Source organism: Aptenodytes patagonicus, chromosome 1 (assembly GCF_965638725.1).
Source record: "Aptenodytes patagonicus chromosome 1, bAptPat1.pri.cur, whole genome shotgun sequence".
NCBI lineage: Eukaryota > Metazoa > Chordata > Aves > Sphenisciformes > Spheniscidae > Aptenodytes > Aptenodytes patagonicus.
In genome coordinates, this window is record NC_134949.1 from 55,212,527 (window position 1) to 55,236,098 (window position 23,572).

The 23,572-nt window shown below is 54.7% G+C and overlaps 9 protein-coding genes and 1 long non-coding RNA gene across 10 annotated transcripts in view; 6 read left to right on the forward strand and 4 right to left on the reverse strand.

The window, feature by feature from the left end:
* The window catches only part of LOC143159381 (histone H3), a 137,809-nt gene extending 119,941 nt beyond the window's left edge, over positions 1-17,868 (forward strand). Inside the window, exon 2 of the mRNA XM_076336100.1 lies at positions 17,760-17,868. The gene's annotated coding sequence lies outside the window, so the exon portion shown is untranslated. The remainder of the gene's footprint in view (positions 1-17,759) is intronic.
* Positions 1,420-12,529, forward strand: LOC143159332 (uncharacterized). The gene is made up of 2 exons (XR_012995162.1): positions 1,420-2,193; positions 3,708-12,529. It is a non-coding gene; the product is annotated as an uncharacterized LOC143159332 (long non-coding RNA).
* LOC143155729 (histone H1.11L-like) lies at positions 13,344-14,088 on the forward strand. Its single transcript, XM_076328691.1, has one exon. It carries the CDS (start codon positions 13,344-13,346, stop codon positions 14,034-14,036), a length of 693 nt encoding a protein of 230 aa, XP_076184806.1. The 3' UTR covers positions 14,037-14,088.
* On the reverse strand, positions 14,531-15,076 carry LOC143159329 (histone H2A-IV). The gene has a single exon (XM_076335984.1). The coding sequence runs from the start codon at positions 15,034-15,036 to the stop codon at positions 14,647-14,649; it is 390 nt and encodes a 129-aa protein (XP_076192099.1). The 5' UTR covers positions 15,037-15,076; the 3' UTR covers positions 14,531-14,646.
* On the forward strand, positions 15,386-16,109 carry LOC143159425 (histone H2B 1/2/3/4/6). Its single transcript, XM_076336210.1, has one exon. The coding sequence runs from the start codon at positions 15,402-15,404 to the stop codon at positions 15,780-15,782; it is 381 nt and encodes a 126-aa protein (XP_076192325.1). The 5' UTR covers positions 15,386-15,401; the 3' UTR covers positions 15,783-16,109.
* LOC143159394 (histone H3) lies at positions 17,236-17,777 on the forward strand. Its single transcript, XM_076336127.1, has one exon. It carries the CDS (start codon positions 17,286-17,288, stop codon positions 17,694-17,696), a length of 411 nt encoding a protein of 136 aa, XP_076192242.1. The 5' UTR covers positions 17,236-17,285; the 3' UTR covers positions 17,697-17,777.
* Positions 17,869-18,112: 244 nt separating the features above from the next.
* LOC143159386 (histone H3) lies at positions 18,113-18,633 on the reverse strand. Its single transcript, XM_076336114.1, has one exon. The coding sequence runs from the start codon at positions 18,602-18,604 to the stop codon at positions 18,194-18,196; it is 411 nt and encodes a 136-aa protein (XP_076192229.1). The 5' UTR covers positions 18,605-18,633; the 3' UTR covers positions 18,113-18,193.
* A 917-nt stretch (positions 18,634-19,550) lies between these two features.
* Positions 19,551-20,419, reverse strand: LOC143159415 (histone H2B 5). The gene has a single exon (XM_076336198.1). The coding sequence runs from the start codon at positions 20,358-20,360 to the stop codon at positions 19,980-19,982; it is 381 nt and encodes a 126-aa protein (XP_076192313.1). The 5' UTR covers positions 20,361-20,419; the 3' UTR covers positions 19,551-19,979.
* A 253-nt stretch (positions 20,420-20,672) lies between these two features.
* Positions 20,673-21,142, forward strand: LOC143159403 (histone H2A-IV). The gene has a single exon (XM_076336172.1). It carries the CDS (start codon positions 20,686-20,688, stop codon positions 21,073-21,075), a length of 390 nt encoding a protein of 129 aa, XP_076192287.1. The 5' UTR covers positions 20,673-20,685; the 3' UTR covers positions 21,076-21,142.
* Positions 21,143-21,635: 493 nt separating this feature from the next.
* Positions 21,636-22,368, reverse strand: LOC143159351 (histone H1.01-like). The gene has a single exon (XM_076336049.1). The coding sequence runs from the start codon at positions 22,363-22,365 to the stop codon at positions 21,688-21,690; it is 678 nt and encodes a 225-aa protein (XP_076192164.1). The 5' UTR covers positions 22,366-22,368; the 3' UTR covers positions 21,636-21,687.
* Positions 22,369-23,572: the final 1,204 nt, after the last annotated feature.

Below are 23,572 nucleotides of genomic sequence, written 5' to 3' on the forward strand. Positions count from 1 at the left end.
GCAGAGCGCCGTGTTTCTCAGCCGGAGCAGAGCGATGTGTGTGTAGGGGAGGAGCGGAGCGATGTGCGTGTCATCGTAGGCAGGGCGATGTGCATCGTCTGATCGCAGAGCGCCGTGTTTCTCGGCCGGAGCAGAGCGATGGGGGTGTCTTCGGGGAGCGAAGCGGGGTGTGTGTGTGTGTGTGTGTCCGTCGGCGCCGAGCGATGTGTTTCGGGAAGGAGGTGGGCGACGACGATGCAGGGCGATGTGTGTTTGGGGAGGCGCATAGGGATGGGACTATGGTAGGCAGGGCGGTCTGTGCATCGTCTGATCGTAGAGCGCCGTGTTTCTCGGCCGGAGCTGAGCGATGTGTGTTTCCTTCGGCGCCCAGCGATGTGCGTGTCATCGTAGGCAGGGCGATGTGCATCGTCTGATCGCAGAGCGCCGTGTTTCTCGGCCGGAGCAGAGCGATGGGGGTGTCTTCGGGGAGCGAAGCGGGGGGTGGGGGTGTGTGTGTGTCCGTCGGCGCCGAGCGATGTGTTTCGGGAAGGAGGTGGGCGACGATGATGCAGGGCGATGTGTGTTTGGGGAGGCGCATAGGGATGGGACTATGGTAGGCAGGGCGGTCTGTGCATCGTCTGATCGTAGAGCGCTGTGTTTCTCAGCAGGAGCAGAGCGATGTGTGTGTAGGGGAGGAGCGGAGCGATGTGCGTGTCATCGTAGGCAGGGCGATGTGCATCGTCTGATCGCAGAGCGCCGTGTTTGTCAGCCGGAGCAGAGCGATGTGTGTGTAGGGGAGGAGCGGAGCGATGTGTGTGTCATCGTAGGCAGGGCGATGTGCATCGTCTGATCGCAGAGCGCCGTGTTTCTCGGCCGGAGCAGAGCGATGGGGGTGTCTTCGGGGAGCGAAGCGGGGTGTGTGTGTGTGTGTGTGTCCGTCGGCGCCGAGCGATGTGTTTCGGGAAGGAGGTGGGCGACGACGATGCAGGGCGATGTGTGTTTGGGGAGGCGCATAGGGATGGGACTATGGTAGGCAGGGCGGTCTGTGCATCGTCTGATCGCAGAGCGCCGTGTTTGTCAGCCGGAGCAGAGCGATGTGTGTTTCCTTCGGCGCCCAGCGATGTGCGTGTCATCGTAGGCAGGGCGATGTGCATCGTCTGATCGCAGAGCGCCGTGTTTCTCGGCCGGAGCAGAGCGATGGGGGTGTCTTCGGGGAGCGAAGCGGGGGGTGGGGGTGTGTGTGTGTCCGTCGGCGCCGAGCGATGTGTTTCGGGAAGGAGGTGGGCGACGACGATGCAGGGCGATGTGTGTTTGGGGAGGCGCATAGGGATGGGACTATGGTAGGCAGGGCGGTCTGTGCATCGTCTGATCGTAGAGCGCTGTGTTTCTCGGCCGGAACAGAGCGATGGGGGTGTCTTCGGGGAGCGAAGCGGGGTGTGTGTGTGTGTCCGTCGGCGCAGAGCGATGTGTGTGTAGGGGAGGAGCGGAGCGATGTGTGTGTCATCGTAGGCAGGGCGATGTGCGCATCGTCTGATCGCAGAGCGCTGTGTTTCTCAGCAGGAGCAGAGCGATGTGTGTTTCCTTCGGCGCGGAGCGATGTGCGTGTAGGGGACGAGCGGCGCGATGTGCGCGCCGTCGGGCGCAGAGCCGTGTGTGTGTCGGGCCGGCCACGGTGATGTTGGCGTCGGGGATTGAAATGTAAAGTGTGTTTCGGGGTGCACTGTCTTTTTCGGGAGCACAGTGCGATGTGTGTTTCGGTGAGACGCAGTGCGATGTGTGTGTCGGAGACACGCTCTGTGTGCGTGTGTGTTTGTATATCAGTTCATGGTAAACGTCTTGCGGAACGTGAAGGAAGTGAAGGATGTGTCCGCTGAACAAAGCAGTGTACTGGAACACAGCAGTGGATTGCCGAGAGAAGCGGTCTCTAAGGTCGCTGTAACAAGTGCTCCGTGTTGGGACCCCCGAGCACTTGGAAGGGGACATCGGGTCTTCCTTCTCCTGCTGCTTGACGACGTGGGAGTGAGCCTGTTGCGCACTTCACGTAGATCATCGTTTAGCAGTTGTATTTCGGGATTCTTGGGTCGAGCTTGCGCAAGCCGCAATAGCACAGCGCCGGGACTACCTCCCTACTCGTGGATTTCCGTGTTCCCGTTTGCCGAGCACGGCGCTGCCCTGCTGCCCGAGAAGCGTGGGACCCACCCCCGCTCAGCCTAGGTAGGACGAGATGGTCGCGAAGGTGCCCACTGCCATCAGGAGCTCGGCGGCTGCGCCCAGCCTAAAGCCGCGGCTCGTTCCTCTCTGGCCCCGGCGCCGCGTCCCGCCGCGCTCTGCTCCCGTCCCGGCCTCGTGACTGAGATGTTCATTACACACGCATTCCTGTAACGAATCTGTATTTGTCTCATCTGGCTATTCCTTTCTAGAAACATTCGTGTTAGGCGTTCGATTACCTTCTGTTTCTTGCAACGCTGCCGGAAGCCCGTGAACGGAGCTGTCAGGCTCATGGGCCCCACATTAACCCTTCTCGGGCTTCAGCCGTAAGTGCGGAAGCGGAGGGGTTGCGCACACTCCCAGCCGTGTCCCGGAGCGGCTCCCCTCGCCAGCCGCCGCACCCCACCTCGCCCGCCCTGTCCAGGAGAGACCGGCGTGGGGCCGGCAGCAATCCTCCCCTGCTTCGCCTCTCGGTGCTGAGGCTGTGTCTTGGCTGGTTGTTGAGGAAAAAGCGATTGTACATGGAAATTTTCGGAGTGTTGGAACTGCTGAAGCAAAATCCGTGTTTTATCCCGTATGGAAGTATTGGCCTTCTCCCCAGACCTCCGTCCCTCCATTTGCTAGAGCCTAGACCTGTGGCAGAGCTCACTCCTACGGGAAAGAGCCACGAATGGAGAAACCGGAGAGGAGAGCCTGCGGCGGTCCGGCTCAGGGCTGCCACAGCAGCGCACCGGCTGGCAGCCTGCTTACACAACACCGCCCCCCCCCCGGTCTCCCTCCTCTCCATTTCCCCGCGCTGATTCCTCCACGATTTCCTCGAGCTTTAGGCCGGCACACTCCATCGCCTCTCCACGGCGGCTGCAACTGCGGCTCCCAGCCCCGCGCACACATACGGCCGGGGGAGGGATCTCCGGCGGGGGGAGAGGGAGGCTCCGGCGGAGCCCGCCGCGAAGGGGCGGCGCGGAGTCCTTAGCGTCCCTTCGCTCCTGGTGGCACAGGGAAGTCTGCATAGGCAGCGCTCGGGGCAGCCCGGCACTGTGCCTTTCGGCAGGCGAAACTCTGATCCCAGCCTACGCAAGGGGCAGAGTATCCGGGAGGAGCCCCCCGCTTCCGTCAGTAGCACATACTCATGGGCACAGATTTGGCAGGGAAGCCACCCTTCGCCTAATTAAGAGCCACGCATTAGTTACCACTAATTGATTTTCTGTCTTATCCTTAGATGCCCAAGAACAGCTTCATGCGGTCCCTTCAGAACGGAATAGTTAGCAACAGCGGTGAGAATATCTTGGCGTGAGGTGGGGATAAAGCAGTACTTCTCAGTGGTGGCATGCAGTGCCTTCTCTCCTCAAAACTTTGGCAACCATCACCGATATAAACAAATATCTTACCAAACAACTTAATGCTTTCGCTTGCATACGATCTGTGCCCTTAGGAAGTCGCATGGTTCCAGGATTATTTTTTTTTTTTCTTCAGATGAAGAGAATCTAAATTAAAACCCTCTTCTTGTTGGCTTCTTGCAGACGTGTGTGTGTCACCTCTCTGCCATTGATCGCCTGCCAGAGTCTTCTCCCTAATCGACGCTGATGTGTATTGCGTATTGTCCGGGAGAGAAAGCGAAGTGCCGTGGAAAGAGGTGATGAGAAGCAGCTGGAATCAGCACCAGAAGGCGCGGCAGAAAAAAATCCCGGGCAGTATAAATCCGTTTTCCTTTGGCGGTTGCTTATCAAACTTCTCCCGGCACCCATAGGAATAAGGAAACAACGGCAGCATAAGGAAACAAAAACATACTAGCCACAAGTGTTAGCTTGATGTCTTGCTAATGACGAACGAAATTGTATGGAGAGCTGAAAACGAGTAAGCTGAACTCGTTCCTCAGAGAGGATCTACCAACCCCATGTCAAAGGAAATGGGAACGTATCTAAGACAAACTAAAAACTTTGCACATCTGAAGACAGGGTTTTTAGCACCCTTTTGTCCTTGCAAAGTACTGTCTTTCCCGCAGCAACCGCCCACAGAGATCATCGGCCAGCCGGTTCCTCTCCTAACTTTTTGTGTTCCTCTCCTAACTTTTTGTGTGCTTTCGGATCTTACGGAAGAATTGATTCCCTGAACACAGACTGACATTTGGAAGGGGAGTTCTGGGCGCCGGTTCCACGCGATGGAAAATCCGACCCTGGGCCGGCAGTGCAGAGCAAAAATGCTTTATTCACCACAGTAACCGCGTAAAGGCAGATTTCACGGCAGCTCTGCTTGTACTTTTGCATCCAGTCAGACTCTGTTCCCGGAAGGAAAACACGCTTCTTGTTGCTAGGACCTTCTTCCTCCCTTTCCCTTTGCCAGACTGGACGGCGACTTGTTCGAGGACTTCTCCAGATCTTGCCCTCCACCCTCGATTTCCGCCTCTTGGCTTCGGAGTTGCATTTAGGCTCAGGCCTTACCTTACATGCTGTGCCTGTGCCTCTGACTCCGGCCTACTGGCTGCACTTTCCTGACTCGACCTTGTCCCATCCTCGTCCCCACAGACTTGCTCAGTGATCCAGGGCTGTGGCTGTCCCCGATCACTGCCCTTGTCCCTGCCCTGCTCGCTTTGTGCGGGTGTTGCGGGGCTGTGTCCTTGTTGGTGACAGCACAGCCCAGCCTGCTCTGCTGTCCCCCTCGTCTCCCAGCTCACCTGCCCTTGCGGGGCAGCCGCCTCCTGCTGCTCCCCCACAAACTTTGTCGAACTCCTCTGATCGCCTAGGAAAGTATTTACTGAAGTTACATTAGACTTAATATAGAATCTCCTCCCCTTTTCAATAGCCATCATTTACTATGGTAGCACAGATAGGAGGATTGAAGTAAAAAGTCAGCCACTTCCAAGCAGTTCCTGAGACATCAGCCTTCACTGTTGATCCTGCACAGATCACTTTTTCTAGCTCGACGTGCCCTCACCTTCTCAAATACCTGATGCTGGGATAATGTCAGGGAAGGCTCCCTTTGATTTGCAGAAAGATGACCTAGTGCTGACTTGGAGTGACACACACAGTTTGGTATCGCACCTGTTTCTATGAATATTTGCTGCAAAGCATCGCAGGTGTCAATAATAGTGGCTACCGGCCTGTTCTGTCTTTCCTTCCTCCTTTCTTCTCTTGTCCTCCTTCCCATCCACCTCACCCATCTGAAGGTGCCTCCTGTTCGTTAGTCCCCTTGTTCCCAGGAAGCTGCTGCCAACCAGCACTCTCCCATCCCCACTCCTCCTCCTAGGGAAGGACCATTTCTTCCTTACAGCATGCAAGCAATGCCTGTCATTACTGAACATCCACCTCTTCCCTGCCTCATCAAGTGCCCGGATTCCTGATTTGTGCCGTTGAATTGTGGTTTTGAGCTATAGCAACTCAGCCAGGGAATGTGCTGAACATCGCTACGGTCGGCCTAGACGGACAGGAGAAGCTTGTGGTGGGTATTTGTAAGCACCAGAGAAGACAGGCTATTTCTTTGTCCAGCTGAGCAGAGAATAGGTACCACCTTCACTATCTTGCTTCAGTTATCTGTGTGCAGTCAGGCAATAAAGAGATGGACAAAGGAGAGAGCTAGTGGCAGAGGTGACATCCTGATGCGATGATATCCTGAGGAGAGAAAGACATCCCAGGGAACTTGTGAATCGAAGCTGAGCTGCATTGACCACCTGCCTCAAGTGCCTCTGTGCCCAAGTGATAACTGGCAGCATCCTGTAGGGAAGCGGATGCTGGTGGTGGCCCCACACTTTCCTCTGCAGTGGTCCTAATGACAGGTGGGGCAGCCAGGTTACTCACGAGGTAGGTTAAGAGAAGGAATCATCAAAAATTAGGGGTGTCATGGGTACAGCCCGCTGATTTTGCTGATCTCGTTCCGTGAATGAGATTCACTTGTTCTCTGAATACTGGGCTCCATGCAGAGCAACCTTGTCAGGGAAGCTTCCAGATTAATCTGCGAGGCCTGTAATGCTTTTCTTTGAGGAGCGGGAAGGAGGAAACGGCAGTTAGGGACTGTAGCAAACAACCAAAGTGGCTCCTGGAAGCACAAAGCCCACTATGACTTCCTGTGTTACCACCTGGAAGGAGAGGAGCACAAGCTCCTTCTGAAAGGCATAGGTCTTCCCAGCCTCAAAATGTGTGGGAAGGAGCCACGGATACCAGCTTTCCAGCATCTCAGCTTTCTTCTCAGTGCTCACCTGCAGTGCTTTGCTGCTCATTTATCACAGCCTACAAGGAGGAAGGGTAGCTTAGACATCTTCCACATCCTGAAGTACTGCAGCTGATTGCACTCTTCCCATGTTTATGGAGTGGGCGGCCTAGGAAAGAGAGTGCTGCCTCCTTCCCCAGTGTAACCCGCAGTAGGAAGGAGCTACTGTTCCCCAATGCACAGGGCAGGCAACAGCAGTCCAGGCATGTTGCACTGGGAGATCCCAGGCGACATGCACAAAGTGTGCAGCAGCAAAGGAAATGTCATGCTCATACGGCATTGAAATGTGTTATTTCACATGTTCATGTTCCCCCCCAAAGACCTCAAACATTTTCCTGAACAATTAGAAATACTCAAATTAGCGACACCCAGAGTTTCCGTTTTACATATCCTTCTGGTCTCCAGCCTCTGCACATGTCTTCCAGACACATCCTATTTTGTGTACCCTGTGACCCGCCCAGCTTCTGAAAGGAATGGGTTAAGCAGAAAGGAAGAGTGGTGACTGGCTACTTTCTCTCCACCTGAATTCACATTCCCTACTGGCAAATTTAGGCTTTTCACTAAACCATTAGTATACACAGCTAAATTCATCCAGTACAGTAACATTTTCATGCATATTATATTTATATCGCATTAAAACATTAAATACTGAACAAGAAACTTGATAATTTGACTGACTGATTGCTTGCTTGCTTGACTGATTGGAACAGATTCTTGGAATTATCCCTTAACTGCGCTTGGAAGTTGTCGAAAACTATGCAGCCTAGAATGATCAAGGAGCTATTTCTCTCTTGCTTTGAACCAAAGTAAAACTTAAAAAAAATCTGAATGTTTTTGCAAGCAGATAATTTTAAGAAAAATGAAGAAAGCTGTATCTCTGGATCCCTTTGTAATAACTAAATTTTCTGCCTCGTGCCTACCACACCGCTGGTCATGGATTTCTTATTTTAAGAGATTACTGATCTATCTGGGGATTTTAAATCTCTATGAATACAAGAACCTTTTATCGTGGGGAAGAGTCTTCTACTGGAGGCGGAACAGTATGCAGTTGTAACCCCCTCCCTATTGAGACACAAAGTTTTCTGACTTACACAACAAGGTGTTATGATTTAGAATATCATGATAGATCGGCTTCTGAATAAAATCCATCATCCACGGACAAAATAGACCTCCCAAATCATCCAAAGTCTGCAGTTACATCAAGGGTAGCTTTGGATTGCCTTGAGTGACTCTGTGACTTAATTTATGTTTCTTATGTACCTGGAGCACCCAGAAGTCAGAATGAATTTAACTGGATCACACAGATAAAGTACGAATGCTCAGCAGCACAGGCATCAGGAAGAGCTACTCGCTTGAGAAAATATTGAAGATGCTGCGCAGCCTTACGCAGCCCAAGGTGAAAAACATGTTAACGGGGCTTTGCAGCCATAGGCTTAATGCATGACCTTGATCAGCATTTGAAATATGCCTATACATGCTGCAGACCTGCCTCCTCAGCTGCATCCGTGAGACGGATGCCACCACGTATCCTCCTGAGCAAACAGTAAAACTCCGGCACAGTCATAGTTCACTTGGTGGGATGAATCACAAGACTGGAGTGCTGCAATCGATGACTGTAAACAGCTCAGAAGGGACAGGCAAGGAAGGAGAGGCGAGAGGGGGTTGCCCTCTATGTAAAAAAATTGCTTGATTGCACAGAGCTGTCTTTGAAAAACAGTGATGAACAGTTGAGAACAGCCAAGATGGGTAAAAATTAGAGGCCAAGATGGGTAAAAATTAGAGGCCAAGCCAACAAAGGGAACCTCATGGTATTTACTACAGGCCGCCCGATCAAGGGGAGGGTGTTGACGAAGCTTTCTTGCTATAACTACAGGAAGCATTGCACTCGCAGACTCTGATCCTGCTGGGGGACTTCAATCAACCTGACCTCTGCTGGAAAAGTGGCACAGAAAGCTGTAAGCGGTCCAGGAGACTCCTGGAGAGTGCTGAGGATAATTTTTTAATCCAGGTGAAAGACAGCCTAACCAGAGGAGAAGCACTACTGGACCTTGCTCACCAGCACAAATAAACTAATCGGAGAGGTTAAGACTGGTGGCAGCCTGGGCCCAGGCCCATCATGAACTTGAGGGATACGGGCCAGGCAAAAAGTAAAGTCAAGACCTTGGATTTTAGTAGAGTGGACTTTCAGACGTTTAAGAAACTAGTGGATGGGACCCCCTGGGAAACTGCTTTCAGGGATAAAGGAGCAGAACAGAGCTGGCAGCTACTTAAGGACACTTTTCTTAGAGAACAAGTGCTCTTGATTCCCACGTGTAAGAAATCAGGCAAGGAAGGCAGGAGACCGACACGGCTGAGTAAGGACATTCTGGTCGAACTGAAGTACAGGAAGGAAATGCGTGGGCAGTGGAAGCAGGGACACGCATCCTGGGAAGAATACAGGGATACTGTCCAGGTGTGTAGGGATGGGATCAGGAAAGCTAAGGCACATCTGGAGCTGAATTTGGCAAGGGATGTGACGAAGAAGAATACAAAGGGCTTCTGCAGGTACGTTGGTCAGAAAAGCAAGACTAAAGAAAATGTACCATCCAATAAATACGACAGGATAACTAGTGACAACCGACATGGAGAAGGCTGAGGTACTCAACAACTTTTTTGCCTCAGTTTTCACTGGCAATCACTCTTCCCACACCTCTCAAGTCCTTGAACCTCAAGGCAGGGACTGGGGGAACAAAGTCCCTCCCATTGTAGGAGAAGATCAAGCCTGAGACCACCTGAGGAACCCGAACATACACAAGTCCGTGGGACTTGTCAAGATACATCCCGGGGTCCCGAGGGAACTGGCATAGTGGCTAAGCCACTCTCCATCATATTTGAAAACTCATGGCAGTCAGGTGAAGTCCCCAGTGACTGGAGAAAAGGGAATATCACACCCATTTTTTTCAAAAGGATAAAAAGGAGGGCCCCGGGAACTACTGACCAGTCAGGCTTACCTTGGTGCCTGGTAAGATCCTGGAAAAGATCCTCCTGGAAGCTACGTCAAAGCATATGCAAGACAGGGACATGATTGAGGGGAGGTACGGGTTTGATGGATGGACTATTAGATGGATAAGGCATTGGCTGGATGGCTGCATCCAAAGAGTTACAGCCAGCAGCTCAATGTCCAAGTGGAAACCAGCAAGGAGTGGTGTCCCACAAGGGTCTGTACTGGGACCAAAACTGGTTAATATCTTCATCAGTGACATAGATAGTGGGACTGAGTGCACCAAGCAGAGTGGTGCAGTTGATGCACTAGAGGGAAGGGATGCCATCCAGAGGGAACTTGAGAGGCTTGAAGAGTAGGCCCACGCGAACCCTATGAAGTTCTACAAGGCCAAGTGCAAGGCCCTGCACCCGGGTTGGGGCTGTTACCGTAAGTCGGCAGATGAGGAACTCTCTAAGACTCAATTTGGAGTTTTAGAAAGCAGGCATTCTTTATTGCGGCGCCGGGTGCAAGGTGGAATTTCCACAAATCAAGCACACCTACGGCTAGGTCACCGTTACATTTATACACAAGAATTACAAGGTAAGGCACTCCCAGGTACAATGATTAGTTAGTGTTAATTACATATAATTATAATATTGGTTGTGTCATTCTCTTCTGTTACTACGCTTGCGCATAGTAACGGGAAGGGTCTTCACCTGGGCAAGGGTCTTCGTGACCTGTGGGTGTGTTTTTCAGTATTATAATGAAGGCAGTTCACTTCAGGACACCTTACAAGTAAGTTTTGTTGCCAAGTTGGCCAGCTAAATATCTACCTTGCCAGGTTGTCAAATGATTTCATAACCAAACACAGAAAGATTCAGTAAAACTTAACATAACCTTCAACAGGGCCATCCCTGATATCAGTACAGACTGGGGAATGAATTAATTAAAAGCAGCCCTGCAGAGAAGGACTTGGGGATACTGGCAGATGAAAAATTGGATATGAGTTGGCAATGTGTGCTTGCAGCCCAGAAAGCCAACCATAACCTGGGCTGCATCAAAAGAAGCGTGGCCAGCAGGTCGAGGGAGGTGATTCTCCCCTTCTGCTCTGCTCTCGTGAGACCCCACCTGGAGTACTGCATCCAGCTCTGGGGTCCCCAGCACAAGGAAGACATGGACTTGTTAAAGCGGGTCCAGAGGAGGGCCACAAAAATGATCAGAGGGCTGGAACATCTCTCCTATGAAGAAAGACAGAGAGAGTTGGGATTGTTCAGCCTGGAGAAGGGTGTGGGGAGACCCTATTGTGACCTTTCAATATATAAAGGCAGCTTATAAGACAGATGGAGATTTTTCACCAGGGCCTGTAGTGACAGGACAAGAGGCAACATTTTAAACTGAAAGAGGGTCGATTTAGGTTGGACATACAGAAGAAATTTTTTACGATGAGGGTGGTGCAACACTGGACCAGGTTGCCCAGAGAAGTTGTGGATGCTCCATCATCGGAAGTGTTCAAGGTCAGGCTGGACGGGGCTTTGAGCAACCTGATCTAAGCGGGAGATGTCCCTGCCCATGGCAGGGAGGCTGGACTAGGTGGTCTTTGCATGTCCCTTCCAAGCCAAACCATTCTATGATTCTGTGATTCTATAGTCACTCGGGCTCAAAAGAAGGACCGTCACGGAAGCATTTATCCAATACCAGAGTAGGAGAAAAATGAGTCCTCATATTTCTGCCTGAAGGTCTGAAAAATTTCTGTCCCAGCCAAATATCGCAGTCCACTGTGAGCACTACCTTCTACCTTTCCAAAAAAATCTTTTTCACTTTAATAAATGTTCTGTTTGCTTGGCTATTATTTTCAGGGAAAAATAGGAGGCAGAAGTAATTCTGTCTTTTACATCATTTTACAAAGCTTCATACCAGAAAAAAAGGTTAAGATAATACTTGAAATAAGTAATAATTATTTTTTTTTAAATAAGGTTGCCCATTAAATTGAAGCAACTAAAGGGCACTTGCAAAATTATTTCTTCCTTCCTCTCCTCCACCTGATAGCACTTGCAAGATCTCTTTGCATTTCCTCCTTTGCTGAGCCTAAAACTAACTGTCTATGATTGTAAAAAACAAAATTTGGAAGTCCAGATACGTGGTCAAAATATTGGAGCACCAGAAAAAGGAGCTTTTAGGAGGGCATATAGACTGCTCCAGGACTGTGCTGCTACATCAGGTGTTTGGAAGAAGGACAGAGGCCTAGCCTAAACCTAGGAAAATGCACTTGCAGAGCATCAAAAGAATTGAGAGGTAAAGCTACCAGTGGACTGACTCTGACAGGAGTGAAGAGAGGGACGTAAGATACAGAAGTTGAAGGAAATATGTATGCTACAGAACTAACCCCCAGAGATTTCTCCTCAATGGTAAGTGTCCCTCCCAGCAGATTAACTTCTGTGACAATGTTCACAACCCACAACTCACAGTGGGGTCAGCAGGTGAAACCACCATGAAATACGGCATCAGTACAGACATTGGCTCCAAATCCACATGGTCTTCGGTTTTTATACTCTCGCATGTGATGTTATTCTGCTGTTTGTCTTCTCTAGATGAAAGCCCCTCTGAAATGCTACCCCATCTCTTGGCAGTTTCTCACACTTTAGGCGCACCCTAGTCATGGTAAGCCAGCACCACCGACAAGCTCTCAAAATTGACACCCCCCCCCATCACCAAAACTCCACAAGACGGTGTGCGATATTACATTATCGAAAGAAAAAGTGAAAGAAGCCAAATGGCTGCATTTTCAAGCATATGATATAATCGCCAGGGTCTCCTATTCTTTCCCACATTGTACTACGTCTTTTTGCACATGACGCTCCACTTGGCAACTCATCCCAAGAAAAAATCATTATATGTGTATTCAGTTTATCCCACATCACAAAACTCATGGGTTAGAAAAAGCCACGCCCTAGTTTATCTTGGCAGTTCTGAGGATGTAATTGTTTGATTAAGCCACTTGATTTATGTAATTTTATTAAAGAAATACCTGCAGCCTTACTTCTGTTTTTCATAAAGAAAACATGCACACGATTCTTTTTTTTTTTTTGTACAACTGCTGATTCTGGCTGACAAAGTGCCTGAAGTACAGTGTAAAAGCAAGCACAAAAATAAACTATCATAAAATAAGAACATACAAATGAACGTGTTTACCTGTCGTGCTTAATAAAAAAGAAGCATTTTGGAGAAAAAAATGGCAACGTAGTTCATCAAAATATTAATCCAAGGATGCAGAAAATTGCGGGAAACAGTGAAAGAACTTCTCTATGTTCTTATGAGATATTGAAGGTACGTGCTGATTCAAGAGCGCTGCTTTACACATTGGCGTTTCTGGTGAGAACCGTCTTTCTTTTACTTTTTATTGGCTCCGAGTAGAGCTACATAGGGCACTATGTCTAAAGGTTTCATTATTTTTAAGAGATGAAGCCGTGTTACGGGAAACGACTCATAACCCAGCTACAGAGCTGAGTGGCTCCTTTGTGCTACTTGCTGCTTTTCAAAGCTAATTTACGCTGAGAAAATGTCTCGAGGTTACCCCCATTTTGCACTACGTTGATGAGAAACCGCCTCAGCAACATGAATCCGCTGCCACTATGACAGTGCTGTCAGAAGGAAAGTTTCAGTTCAAAAGGAAAAATAAAAATCTCACCGTCCAGCTCTGCGTGCCATCCCTAAACCCGGGGATTCTTGGCCTGCCAGAAACTCGTTGTAACTCTCACCTAAAAGAATCGCCGAAAGACAAAAATATCTTCTGTCCCCAGCAATCCTACTAAGAAACGGGGTGCCGCGGTCACGCTCTTTTACGAGAAACGCACTTTTTTGAGGAGGAAGAAACACAAGCCGAACGGCAGAGGGCGGGGCGGCGGGGCGGGGCGGGCTCGGCAACGCACCAATCAGCGCCCGCCGCGCTGCTATAAATGGGGGCGCCGCCGCTGTCGCGCTCCCGTCCGGCATCGTCATGTCTGAGACGGCTCCTGTGCCAGCTGCTGAAGCAGCGCCCGCTGCTGCCGCCGCCCCGGCCCCCGCCGCCAAGGCCGCCGCCAAGAAGCCGAAGAAAGCGGCGGGCGGCTCCAAAGCCCGCAGGCCCGCGGGCCCCAGCGTCACCGAGCTGATCACCAAGGCCGTGTCCGCCTCCAAGGAGCGCAAGGGGCTCTCCCTCGCCGCGCTCAAGAAGGCGCTGGCCGCCGGCGGCTACGATGTGGAGAAGAACAACAGCCGCATCAAGCTGGGGCTCAAGAGTCTTGTCAGCAAGGGCACCCTGGTGCAGACCAAGGGCACCGGCGCCTCCGGCTCCTTCCGGCTCAGCAAGAAGCCAGGAGAAGTGAAGGAAAAAGCCCCCAAGAAGCGGGCGGCCGCGGCCAAGCCCAAGAAGCCGGCGGCCAAGAAACCTGCCAGCGCCGCCAAGAAGCCCAAGAAGGTAGTGACAGCGAAGAAGAGCCCCAAGAAAGCCAAGAAGCCGGCGGCCGCCGCGGCCAAGAAAGCGGCCAAGAGCCCCAAGAAAGCGCCTAAGGCTGCCAAGCCCAAAAAGGCGGCGGCGGCAGCAGCGAAGAGCCCGGCCAAGGCGAAGGCGGTGAAGCCCAAGGCGGCCAAGCCCAAGGCGGCCAAGGCGAAAGCGGCCAAGGCGAAGAAGGCGGCGCCCAAGAAGAAGTAAACCCCCTCTTGCTCCGCACTTACACCCAACGGCTCTTTTAAGAGCCACCCAAGTTTTCTTAAAAGGGCTGAAGCGCTGCGGCCACCGCCCCTTTCGGGGAAGGAGGCAGCGGGGAGAGAATGGGAGGAGACGATTCCCCCCCATTTTTTAGGGGAATGGCAGTCTGCGGGCGGGAGCGCTTTAGTGCTTCAGTTCGGGGACCGGCAGAGGAGGGTCGGAGCGTCGGAGCAGCAAAGCTCAGGGCCGCTTTTCAGCCTCCCCTCTGCTTACCGGGGAGAGCGAAGCGGCGCGCCGGTGGCTTTGAAAAGCCGGCACGGCGCAGGGATTGGCTGCGGCTTCGGAAGGGCCGAGCTCCTTCCCGGGAGCCCCGCCCCCGGACCGGGGTAGGGAAACAACGCGGAGTCGGGGGGCGTCTGCGCGGGGCTGCGTCCCCGCGGCTAGCGCGGATGTTTCACCGTCAAGTCTCCGCCGAACTTTCCAAACGGCGCGGGGGCTTTACTGCTACTTCTTTTTAATGAAGTTCAAGCTCTTTTTCTGAGTTCGTTGGCGGCTCTGAAAAGAGCCTTTGGGTTTCTCTGGGAAAGGCTTCCCGGGCGTCGTTCTTCGGCGTTCACTTGGCTTTAGCCTTGTGGCTGTCGGTCTTCTTGGGCAGCAGCACGGCCTGGATGTTGGGCAGCACGCCGCCCTGCGCGATGGTCACCTTGCCCAGCAGCTTGTTGAGCTCCTCGTCGTTGCGGATGGCCAGCTGCAGGTGGCGGGGGATGATGCGCGTCTTCTTGTTGTCGCGGGCCGCGTTGCCCGCCAGCTCCAGGATCTCGGCCGTCAGGTACTCCAGCACGGCCGCCAGGTACACCGGGGCGCCGGCGCCCACCCGCTCCGCGTAGTTGCCCTTGCGCAGCAGCCGGTGCACGCGGCCCACGGGGAACTGCAGCCCGGCCCGCGACGAGCGCGACTTGGCCTTGGCCCGCGCCTTCCCGCCCTGCTTCCCGCGGCCCGACATCGCAGCGACTCAGCCAAGCGACGCCCGCAGCCGCTCCACACAAGCACCGACTCGCTCCCGGCCGCGCCCGCCCGCCCACCCGCTTCTATGCGGCTCGGGCGGAGCGGCGGCGCCTCCGCTGATAGGCTGCGGAGGAGGCGTTGTGCCGGCAGCCAATGGGACGGCGAATCGAGAGGTGCCCAATAGCAAGGCTCAGCGCGGGGTGACGACCTGAAGTAGAACTTCCAGCCAATGGCGATGCGACGCTGTCCCGCTGCTGCTTCGCCCAGCGCCGCCATAAAAGGGCTCCCGCGGGCGGCGGCGGCGTTTACCCGGCGCTCGGTTCGCGCGTCCCGTTGGTGAGCGAGAGACGCGCGTTCGCCGCGATGCCCGAGCCGGCCAAGTCCGCCCCCGCGCCCAAGAAGGGCTCCAAGAAAGCCGTGACCAAGACGCAGAAGAAGGGCGACAAGAAGCGCAAGAAGAGCCGCAAGGAGAGCTACTCGATCTACGTGTACAAGGTGCTGAAGCAGGTGCACCCCGACACGGGCATCTCGTCCAAGGCCATGGGCATCATGAACTCCTTCGTCAACGACATCTTCGAGCGCATCGCCGGCGAGGCCTCGCGCCTGGCGCACTACAACAAGCGCTCCACCATCACCTCGCGGGAGATCCAGACGGCCGTGCGGCTCCTGCTGCCCGGCGAGCTGGCCAAGCACGCCGTCTCCGAGGGCACCAAGGCCGTCACCAAGTACACCAGCTCCAAGTAAGCTGCCTCTGCCCTGAGTCAGACCTGCTCGACCCAAAGGCTCTTTTAAGAGCCACCTACCTTTTCAGTAATAGAGCTGATGCTGTGGCGAGTTGATTTAGCTGTCCCAGGTTCTTCTCGCGAAAGGAGCTAGAATAGCGTGAAAGCGCTATCATTTGTAAGCATCCCGGGATGTACCTGTTCGCGGCAAGCGATGCGTTCTACATCTGCCTCAGTGGAGCAGAGAACGCTCGCGATTCGCTAAAAATACTCCAGCAGCCCGCTTCGCTTTCGTGTCTGGTTTGGGGGAGATTTAACAATAAACGAGCTGTGCAGGTGTTCTCTTTAAGTGCCCGAAATAAGCGTGTTCCGGATAGGCGGTGCTTGCTATTTTTCCTTGCGAGGCACTTTAGCGGAATGGGGCTGCATCGAAAGCACAGGCGGTTCGAGATGGCGGTGTGCTTTTTTTTTTTTTTTTTCCCTCAGCAAAAAGCTCCAGGCTGACCATCCTCCCCACCGTTAGCGTTCTCGCGGGCGACCAGGGGAAGCAAACAGGAGCGCTTCATGGCGTTCTCGCCCCGAACCGCGCAGCCCCGCCCGAGCACGGTCTACCCCTCAGCGCTTTTCCCCGGCTCTCTCCCGCTTCTCCCTCCACCGCCCTGCTTCCCCCGCGCTTCGTAAATCCCAAAGCCGAGCAACCTGCGGAAGCAGGGGGCGGGCGGGAGGACCAGGAGCCGCGCAGTTGCCGGGCTCTGTCCGACCTGAGTGAGGACTGCACAGAGCTCCCCAGCAGGCGGGCCCGGCCTGCAGCTCCCGAGGGAGCGGTGATTGGTCGCGGCGGCGCTCGCGGTTCGGAGCCCGTCCTCGCTTCACCAAGGTGCGCTCCTCCGAAGAGAGCCGGGTCATAAACCGGGGCGGGGGAGCAGTCAGGAAGCTTTCGCTTTACGCGAAACGTCGGCTGCCACCTGCGCCTACAGCGTTTCTGCCGCGGCCCTGAACCGAACGCGGTTGCTGCGTGGGAAGAAATAGCGAGCGCTCGGGGGAGAAGGAGGCTGCCGTACGAAGGAGCCTTTGCCAGCGGTCCCGATGCCAGGGGTGGGGGGGCGGTGAGGGGGAGCGGGTTGGGAAAAGGCCGAGTTCGAGGCGTGGGCGGCGGGACCTGCTACACCGGTCACCCACGGTGATTCCTGCCACCTTCCCGCCGCCCAAACCGCTGTCCGTGGGGACGGTTCACGCACTACTCCTCAGACAGCGAGGGAGCCGGCGCTAAAGCGTCCTAAAGAGCCAGAAAAGAGCAAGCGGCCGGGCCGGGACAGGCCGGTTCGGCGGCCCCAGCGACGGAGAGGGCGGGGCGGGGGAAGGGCGGGTTTCCCTCCGGCAAGGCGTGGTCTTGCCGAATGCGCGCGTCGCCCAATGGCAGCCGGTCAGGAGCGGAGGGCCAATCGGCAGGGAGCTTCGGCTATAAATACCGCCGCCGCGGAACCGCCGCCACAGTTCGGTTTCTGCTGGGTGAGAACGTGGAGCGATGGCGCGCACGAAGCAGACGGCGCGTAAGTCGACGGGCGGGAAGGCGCCCCGCAAGCAGCTGGCCACCAAGGCGGCCCGCAAGAGCGCGCCGGCCACGGGCGGCGTGAAGAAGCCGCACCGCTACCGGCCCGGCACGGTGGCGCTGCGCGAGATCCGGCGCTACCAGAAGTCGACGGAGCTGCTGATCCGCAAGCTGCCCTTCCAGCGCCTGGTGCGCGAGATCGCGCAGGACTTCAAGACCGACCTGCGCTTCCAGAGCTCGGCCGTGATGGCGCTGCAGGAGGCGAGCGAGGCCTACCTGGTGGGGCTCTTCGAGGACACCAACCTCTGCGCCATCCACGCCAAGCGCGTCACCATCATGCCCAAGGACATCCAGCTGGCCCGCCGCATCCGCGGCGAGCGCGCCTGAGGCTCCTGCCGCAGCCCCTTCCCGGTCCCGGCAGACACCGAGGCAGCCTGCACAGACCCAAAGGCTCTTTTAAGAGCCACTCCATGTACAGTGAAAGGAGCTGTAATACTCTGAAATTTAATTGTAATTGTGTGTTTTGCTACATTAAAAGTAATAATATTGGAACATTGTATGGAGCATTGCTGTAATTGTTTCAAAGCCCAGTCATTCAGGATTCCTCACGCAGATACATGAGTGTACATGTAGCGGCTTTCACTCTTAAAGTACGTGTTTAGAATCTGGGGTGTAATGGAATTTGAACCGGATGGGGATTTTAAAACCAAAAAGTCGGTCTTGAGGGCACGAAATAAAAATATTTGCTTGCTATGCCCTGAAATTACATAAAAAGCATTAACAGCTCCTTTTATTGTGCATGGAGTGGCTCTTAAAAGAGCCTTTGGGTCTGTGCAGGCTGCCTCGGTGTCTGCCGGGACCGGGAAGGGGCTGCGGCAGGAGCCTCAGGCGCGCTCGCCGCGGATGCGGCGGGCCAGCTGGATGTCCTTGGGCATGATGGTGACGCGCTTGGCGTGGATGGCGCAGAGGTTGGTGTCCTCGAAGAGCCCCACCAGGTAGGCCTCGCTCGCCTCCTGCAGCGCCATCACGGCCGAGCTCTGGAAGCGCAGGTCGGTCTTGAAGTCCTGCGCGATCTCGCGCACCAGGCGCTGGAAGGGCAGCTTGCGGATCAGCAGCTCCGTCGACTTCTGGTAGCGCCGGATCTCGCGCAGCGCCACCGTGCCGGGCCGGTAGCGGTGCGGCTTCTTCACGCCGCCCGTGGCCGGCGCGCTCTTGCGGGCCGCCTTGGTGGCCAGCTGCTTGCGGGGCGCCTTCCCGCCCGTCGACTTACGCGCCGTCTGCTTCGTGCGCGCCATCGTCCCCGGAACAGCTCCACAGCACTGAGCGACCAACCCCTCTGCGAACGCCGGCCGCGGGGCCCGCCATTTATAGCCGTCGCCGCCCTGTCATTGGCTGGCGGGAAGGCGCAAATTCCATTGGACAACGGGAAGGATTTGAAAAGCCCGCCGTCCGGCGCGGGCGGGGGGGGCGGGGGTTGGTAACGGCCGCTTCCCGCTCCGCAGCCCCTCCCCCGCTGGAGGCGGCGGCGCTCTCGCTTCCCTTATCCCCCAGCTCTGCCCCGCCGAGCGGGGCCGCCGCCGGCGGCGGCAGCAGCGGCAGCAGCGGCGGCGCGCTCTGCCACAGCGGTACCCCGCCAGCGGACGCGGGGTTTTCACTCCGGCGCCGCAGCAGACGCTTTGACCGCCGCCTCTGTCCCGGGCAGCCGGGATTTCAGCCCCCTTGCGAAAGGCTTGTTCGAAAAACCGGCCTTCCCTGCGCATCCTGCGCCACCTGAAGTTCGATGAAGCGCTCTCATTCACTTTTTTTTTTTGAAGCGTCCCTTATTTTTTACTTGTATTCTCATATTACGTTGTCACCTAAAGGCTTACGAGGAACCTCTTTATTCTGCCGCGCTTATTCTCCACTAAAAAGGCGACAGAAAAAAAACTACGCTGCTTCCCCATACGAGATCTCTGAGACTAATAGAATTCTTTTTCTCTATACCATTTCACTTCCGCTGTGCGCGGCGTGATAAATTTCATGAAACATTACCTTCCAAATATCAGACATACACAGACTAATCCCGATGGAGCTCCCTGAGTAAACAAGCCGCTCTGGCTTGCGGCCAAGTCGTTCGAGAACGACAGCTGATGTTTAAAGGGGGCGACGACATTTTATTAGAAAAGCTATAAACTGCATTGGAATAAGGCTGTTATTGTTAAAAAAAAAAAAAAAAAAGGCAAAAAACCCAACACAACAACAAAACCCGAAAAACCTGCTTTATTTCATTTTGGAACGACAGGGGGGGGAAAAACCAAAACACCCTAACTAAACACTGCCGTGCATATTTCTCTGTACTAACTAAAAAACTAGAGCCGAGATAATTACTCTAAAACGAGGAAGGAAAACTTTAATAGCCTTAGAACTTGATTAGGTGCTTAACAGTCTTTTTACAGACCTGCCCGATGAACAGTCGGGGTAGGGCACATACAAGACGACCCAAACCATTCCCGGCGCCTTAACACGACAAAGATTTTTCCTACTATTGAACAGCACGCCCTAGCCGGGGAACTAAAGCAGCGCTAAACACAAGTACCACTCACCGAACCGAATCAGTGAACGACTCTTTTACTGAATATGTGGGTGGCTCTTAAAAGAGCCTTTGGGTTACAACTGACGATCCGAGACGCCCTACTTGGAGCTGGTGTACTTGGTGACGGCCTTGGTGCCCTCGGAGACGGCGTGCTTGGCCAGCTCGCCGGGCAGCAGGAGCCGCACGGCCGTCTGGATCTCCCGCGAGGTGATGGTGGAGCGCTTGTTGTAGTGCGCCAGGCGCGAGGCCTCGCCGGCGATGCGCTCGAAGATGTCGTTGACGAAGGAGTTCATGATGCCCATGGCCTTGGACGAGATGCCCGTGTCGGGGTGCACCTGCTTCAGCACCTTGTACACGTAGATCGAGTAGCTCTCCTTGCGGCTCTTGCGCCGTTTCTTGTCACCCTTCTTCTGCGTCTTGGTCACGGCTTTCTTGGAGCCCTTCTTGGGCGCGGGGGCGGACTTGGCCGGCTCGGGCATTATGATCAATCTTTCACTACGCTTCCGCTAAAAAACTCACGGTCGCGGACGGCAAATCAGTGTGAGCGCACGCCTTTTATAGGGACCGCATGCAAATTAAGGTTTCGTCTAGCCTTAGTTTTTATTGGTTGAGGGAGGTTTTCACAGTCAGAGCTCTCCGTAGTTCATTGCCATTGGTTACAATTCGATCCGCGTTCCCATTGGCTGCTTTCGCAGTGTCACCTTCTCAGCCTATCGAAATTCGCTCCTTTCGCTGAGAAGGGATATAAGGGCGAGTTGCTTTCATTTTTCTACAGCTCTTGCTACCGGGTGCTGAGTCGCTGCGATGTCGGGCCGCGGGAAGCAGGGCGGGAAGGCGCGGGCCAAGGCCAAGTCGCGCTCGTCGCGGGCCGGGCTGCAGTTCCCCGTGGGCCGCGTGCACCGGCTGCTGCGCAAGGGCAACTACGCGGAGCGGGTGGGCGCCGGCGCCCCGGTGTACCTGGCGGCCGTGCTGGAGTACCTGACGGCCGAGATCCTGGAGCTGGCGGGCAACGCGGCCCGCGACAACAAGAAGACGCGCATCATCCCCCGCCACCTGCAGCTGGCCATCCGCAACGACGAGGAGCTCAACAAGCTGCTGGGCAAGGTGACCATCGCGCAGGGCGGCGTGCTGCCCAACATCCAGGCCGTGCTGCTGCCCAAGAAGACCGACAGCCACAAGGCTAAAGCCAAGTGAACGCCGAAGAACGACGCCCGGGAAGCCTTTCCCAGAGAAACCCAAAGGCTCTTTTCAGAGCCGCCAACGAACTCAGAAAAAGAGCTTGAACTTCATTAAAAAGAAGTAGCAGTAAAGCCCCCGCGCCGTTTGGAAAGTTCGGCGGAGACTTGACGGTGAAACATCCGCGCTAGCCGCGGGGACGCAGCCCCGCGCAGACGCCCCCCGACTCCGCGTTGTTTCCCTACCCCGGTCCGGGGGCGGGGCTGGGCGGGGCTCCCGGGAAGGAGCTCGGCCCTTCCGAAGCCGCAGCCAATCCCTGCGCCGTGCCGGCTTTTCAAAGCCACCGGCGCGCCGCTTCGCTCTCCCCGGTAAGCAGAGGGGAGGCTGAAAAGCGGCCCTGAGCTTTGCTGCTCCGACCCTCCTCTGCCGGTCCCCGAACTGAAGCACTAAAGCGCTCCCGCCCGCAGACTGCCATTCCCCTAAAAAATGGGGGGGAATCGTCTCCTCCCATTCTCTCCCCGCTGCCTCCTTCCCCGAAAGGGGCGGTGGCCGCAGCGCTTCAGCCCTTTTAAGAAAACTTGGGTGGCTCTTAAAAGAGCCGTTGGGTGTAAGTGCGGAGCAAGAGGGGGTTTACTTCTTCTTGGGCGCCGCCTTCTTCGCCTTGGCCGCTTTCGCCTTGGCCGCCTTGGGCTTGGCTGCTTTGGGCTTCACCGCCTTCGCCTTGGCCGGGCTCTTCGCTGCTGCCGCCGCCGCCTTTTTGGGCTTGGAAGCCTTAGGCGCTTTCTTGGGGCTCTTGGCCGCTTTCTTGGCCGCGGCGGCCGCCGGCTTCTTGGCTTTCTTGGGGCTCTTCTTCACCGCCGCCGCTTTCTTGGGCTTCTTGGCGGCGCTGGCGGGCTTCTTGGCCGCCGGCTTCTTGGGCTTGGCCGCGGCCGCCCGCTTCTTGGGGGCTTTTTCCTTCACTTCCCCAGGTTTCTTGTTGAGCCGGAAGGACCCAGAAGCACCAATGCCCTTGGTCTGCACCAGGGTGCCCTTGCTGACGAGACTCTTGAGCCCCAGCTTGATGCGGCTGTTGTTCTTCTCCACATCGTAGCCGCCGGCGGCCAGCGCCTTCTTGAGCGCGGCGAGGGAGAGCCCCTTGCGCTCCTTGGAGGCGGACACGGCCTTGGTGATCAGCTCGGTGACGCTGGGGCCCGCGGGCCTGCGGGCTTTGGAGCCGCCCGCCGCTTTCTTCGGCTTCTTGGCGGCAGCCTTGGCGGCGGGGGCCGGGGCGGCGGCGGCGGGCGCTGCAGCAGGGGCGGTCTCGGACATGGCGGCGGCAGCTCAGGGAGCGCTGGGCGGCAGCGGCGGCGCCCCCATTTATAGCAGCGCGGCGGGCGCTGATTGGTGCCGCCCGCCCGCCCCGCCCCCCCGCCGCCCGGCGCTCCGCGGCTCGGCTTGTGTTTCTTCGGGGATAATAAAATGTTTTTTTTCTACTTTATCTGTCACGAAATTGCCCCTTTTCTACATCTGGGATGCCGTGGAAGTGCCTATTTTCGCCTGGCGGTGTCTTGTCGCGAAAAGAGTGCAGTTTGGATAGAGAGGGGAGAATAAATCCCGAGTCCTGGAACGGAACAGACCTTGAGAGAGCAAAAGTTTTGTTTTTCTTTGTAAATTAGAAACTCTCCTTTAAAGTTAACGTGAGACAAGAAACTGAGTGTTAATCTTCAGAGGGTCTTTTTCACAACAGAGAAGAAAGCGAACAGTTAGAATCTCATTCTTTAAAATAAAATGGTTTCAAAGAGAATGAGGTAGCACAAATTCCCACAAGCCGTGCCTCCGCTCCTCTTACCGAGGTTTGTACCTCTGGCTACTGCGAAACACTCAGGGATTTTTTCCCCCCGTACTTCCAAAGCTAAAGTTTCCGGAGGCTATGCGTGAAATAGTAGACAGCATACACTTTATTTACCTCAGAATGGGCTACTTTCTCTGCAACTCTTTGCTGTTGTTAACATACCAAAAGGCTCTCTAATGTTAATGGAATAAAGTGGGACACGAAGACCAAAGATGAAAAGGTTTGTGTCCAATCGCTGAGCTTCATGTAAGTCTCTGGCATACAGAAACAGACCACACTCTAAATAAAGTACACAGTGCTATTTCTGTAAAATCTGTTGGTATGATTCAGTAACGTGGAAAAAAATAGGCAGAGAATGAGTCTGCAAGAGATGTGAAAGCACCATTTTATTCATATTTTGATGCCAAGCTCGGAAGAAAAATCACAGTTTTTGCTCACTGGTCTTTTGCCGGGTTACAGATCAAGTCACAGCAGCTTCTGTACATAAAACCTTTGGCTGCAGCACAAAGTGATGCAAAGCAATTTATCCACAAAGTGGTGACTACTCCATTAGCATGCACACCTCCTTATCAGCTAAAACTTTGTATACGTTTTTGTGTCTCTGGCAGGAGTTCCCAATCCATTTACCTTGAAGTTTAATGGCCATCAGCCAGTTCAGCACCGTCATATTGCTGCATCTGTACC

Excerpts from the sequence above, each read along its gene's own strand:
- LOC143159329 (XM_076335984.1), bottom strand. The coding sequence starts at position 15,036 with ATGTCGGGCCGCGGGAAGCAGGGCGGGAAGGCGCGGGCCAAGGCCAAG.
- LOC143159394 (XM_076336127.1), top strand. The coding sequence starts at position 17,286 with ATGGCGCGCACGAAGCAGACGGCGCGTAAGTCGACGGGCGGGAAGGCG.
- LOC143159403 (XM_076336172.1), top strand. The coding sequence starts at position 20,686 with ATGTCGGGCCGCGGGAAGCAGGGCGGGAAGGCGCGGGCCAAGGCCAAG.
- LOC143159415 (XM_076336198.1), bottom strand. The coding sequence starts at position 20,360 with ATGCCCGAGCCGGCCAAGTCCGCCCCCGCGCCCAAGAAGGGCTCCAAG.
- LOC143159386 (XM_076336114.1), bottom strand. The coding sequence starts at position 18,604 with ATGGCGCGCACGAAGCAGACGGCGCGTAAGTCGACGGGCGGGAAGGCG.
- LOC143159425 (XM_076336210.1), top strand. The coding sequence starts at position 15,402 with ATGCCCGAGCCGGCCAAGTCCGCCCCCGCGCCCAAGAAGGGCTCCAAG.
- LOC143159351 (XM_076336049.1), bottom strand. The coding sequence starts at position 22,365 with ATGTCCGAGACCGCCCCTGCTGCAGCGCCCGCCGCCGCCGCCCCGGCC.
- LOC143155729 (XM_076328691.1), top strand. The coding sequence starts at position 13,344 with ATGTCTGAGACGGCTCCTGTGCCAGCTGCTGAAGCAGCGCCCGCTGCT.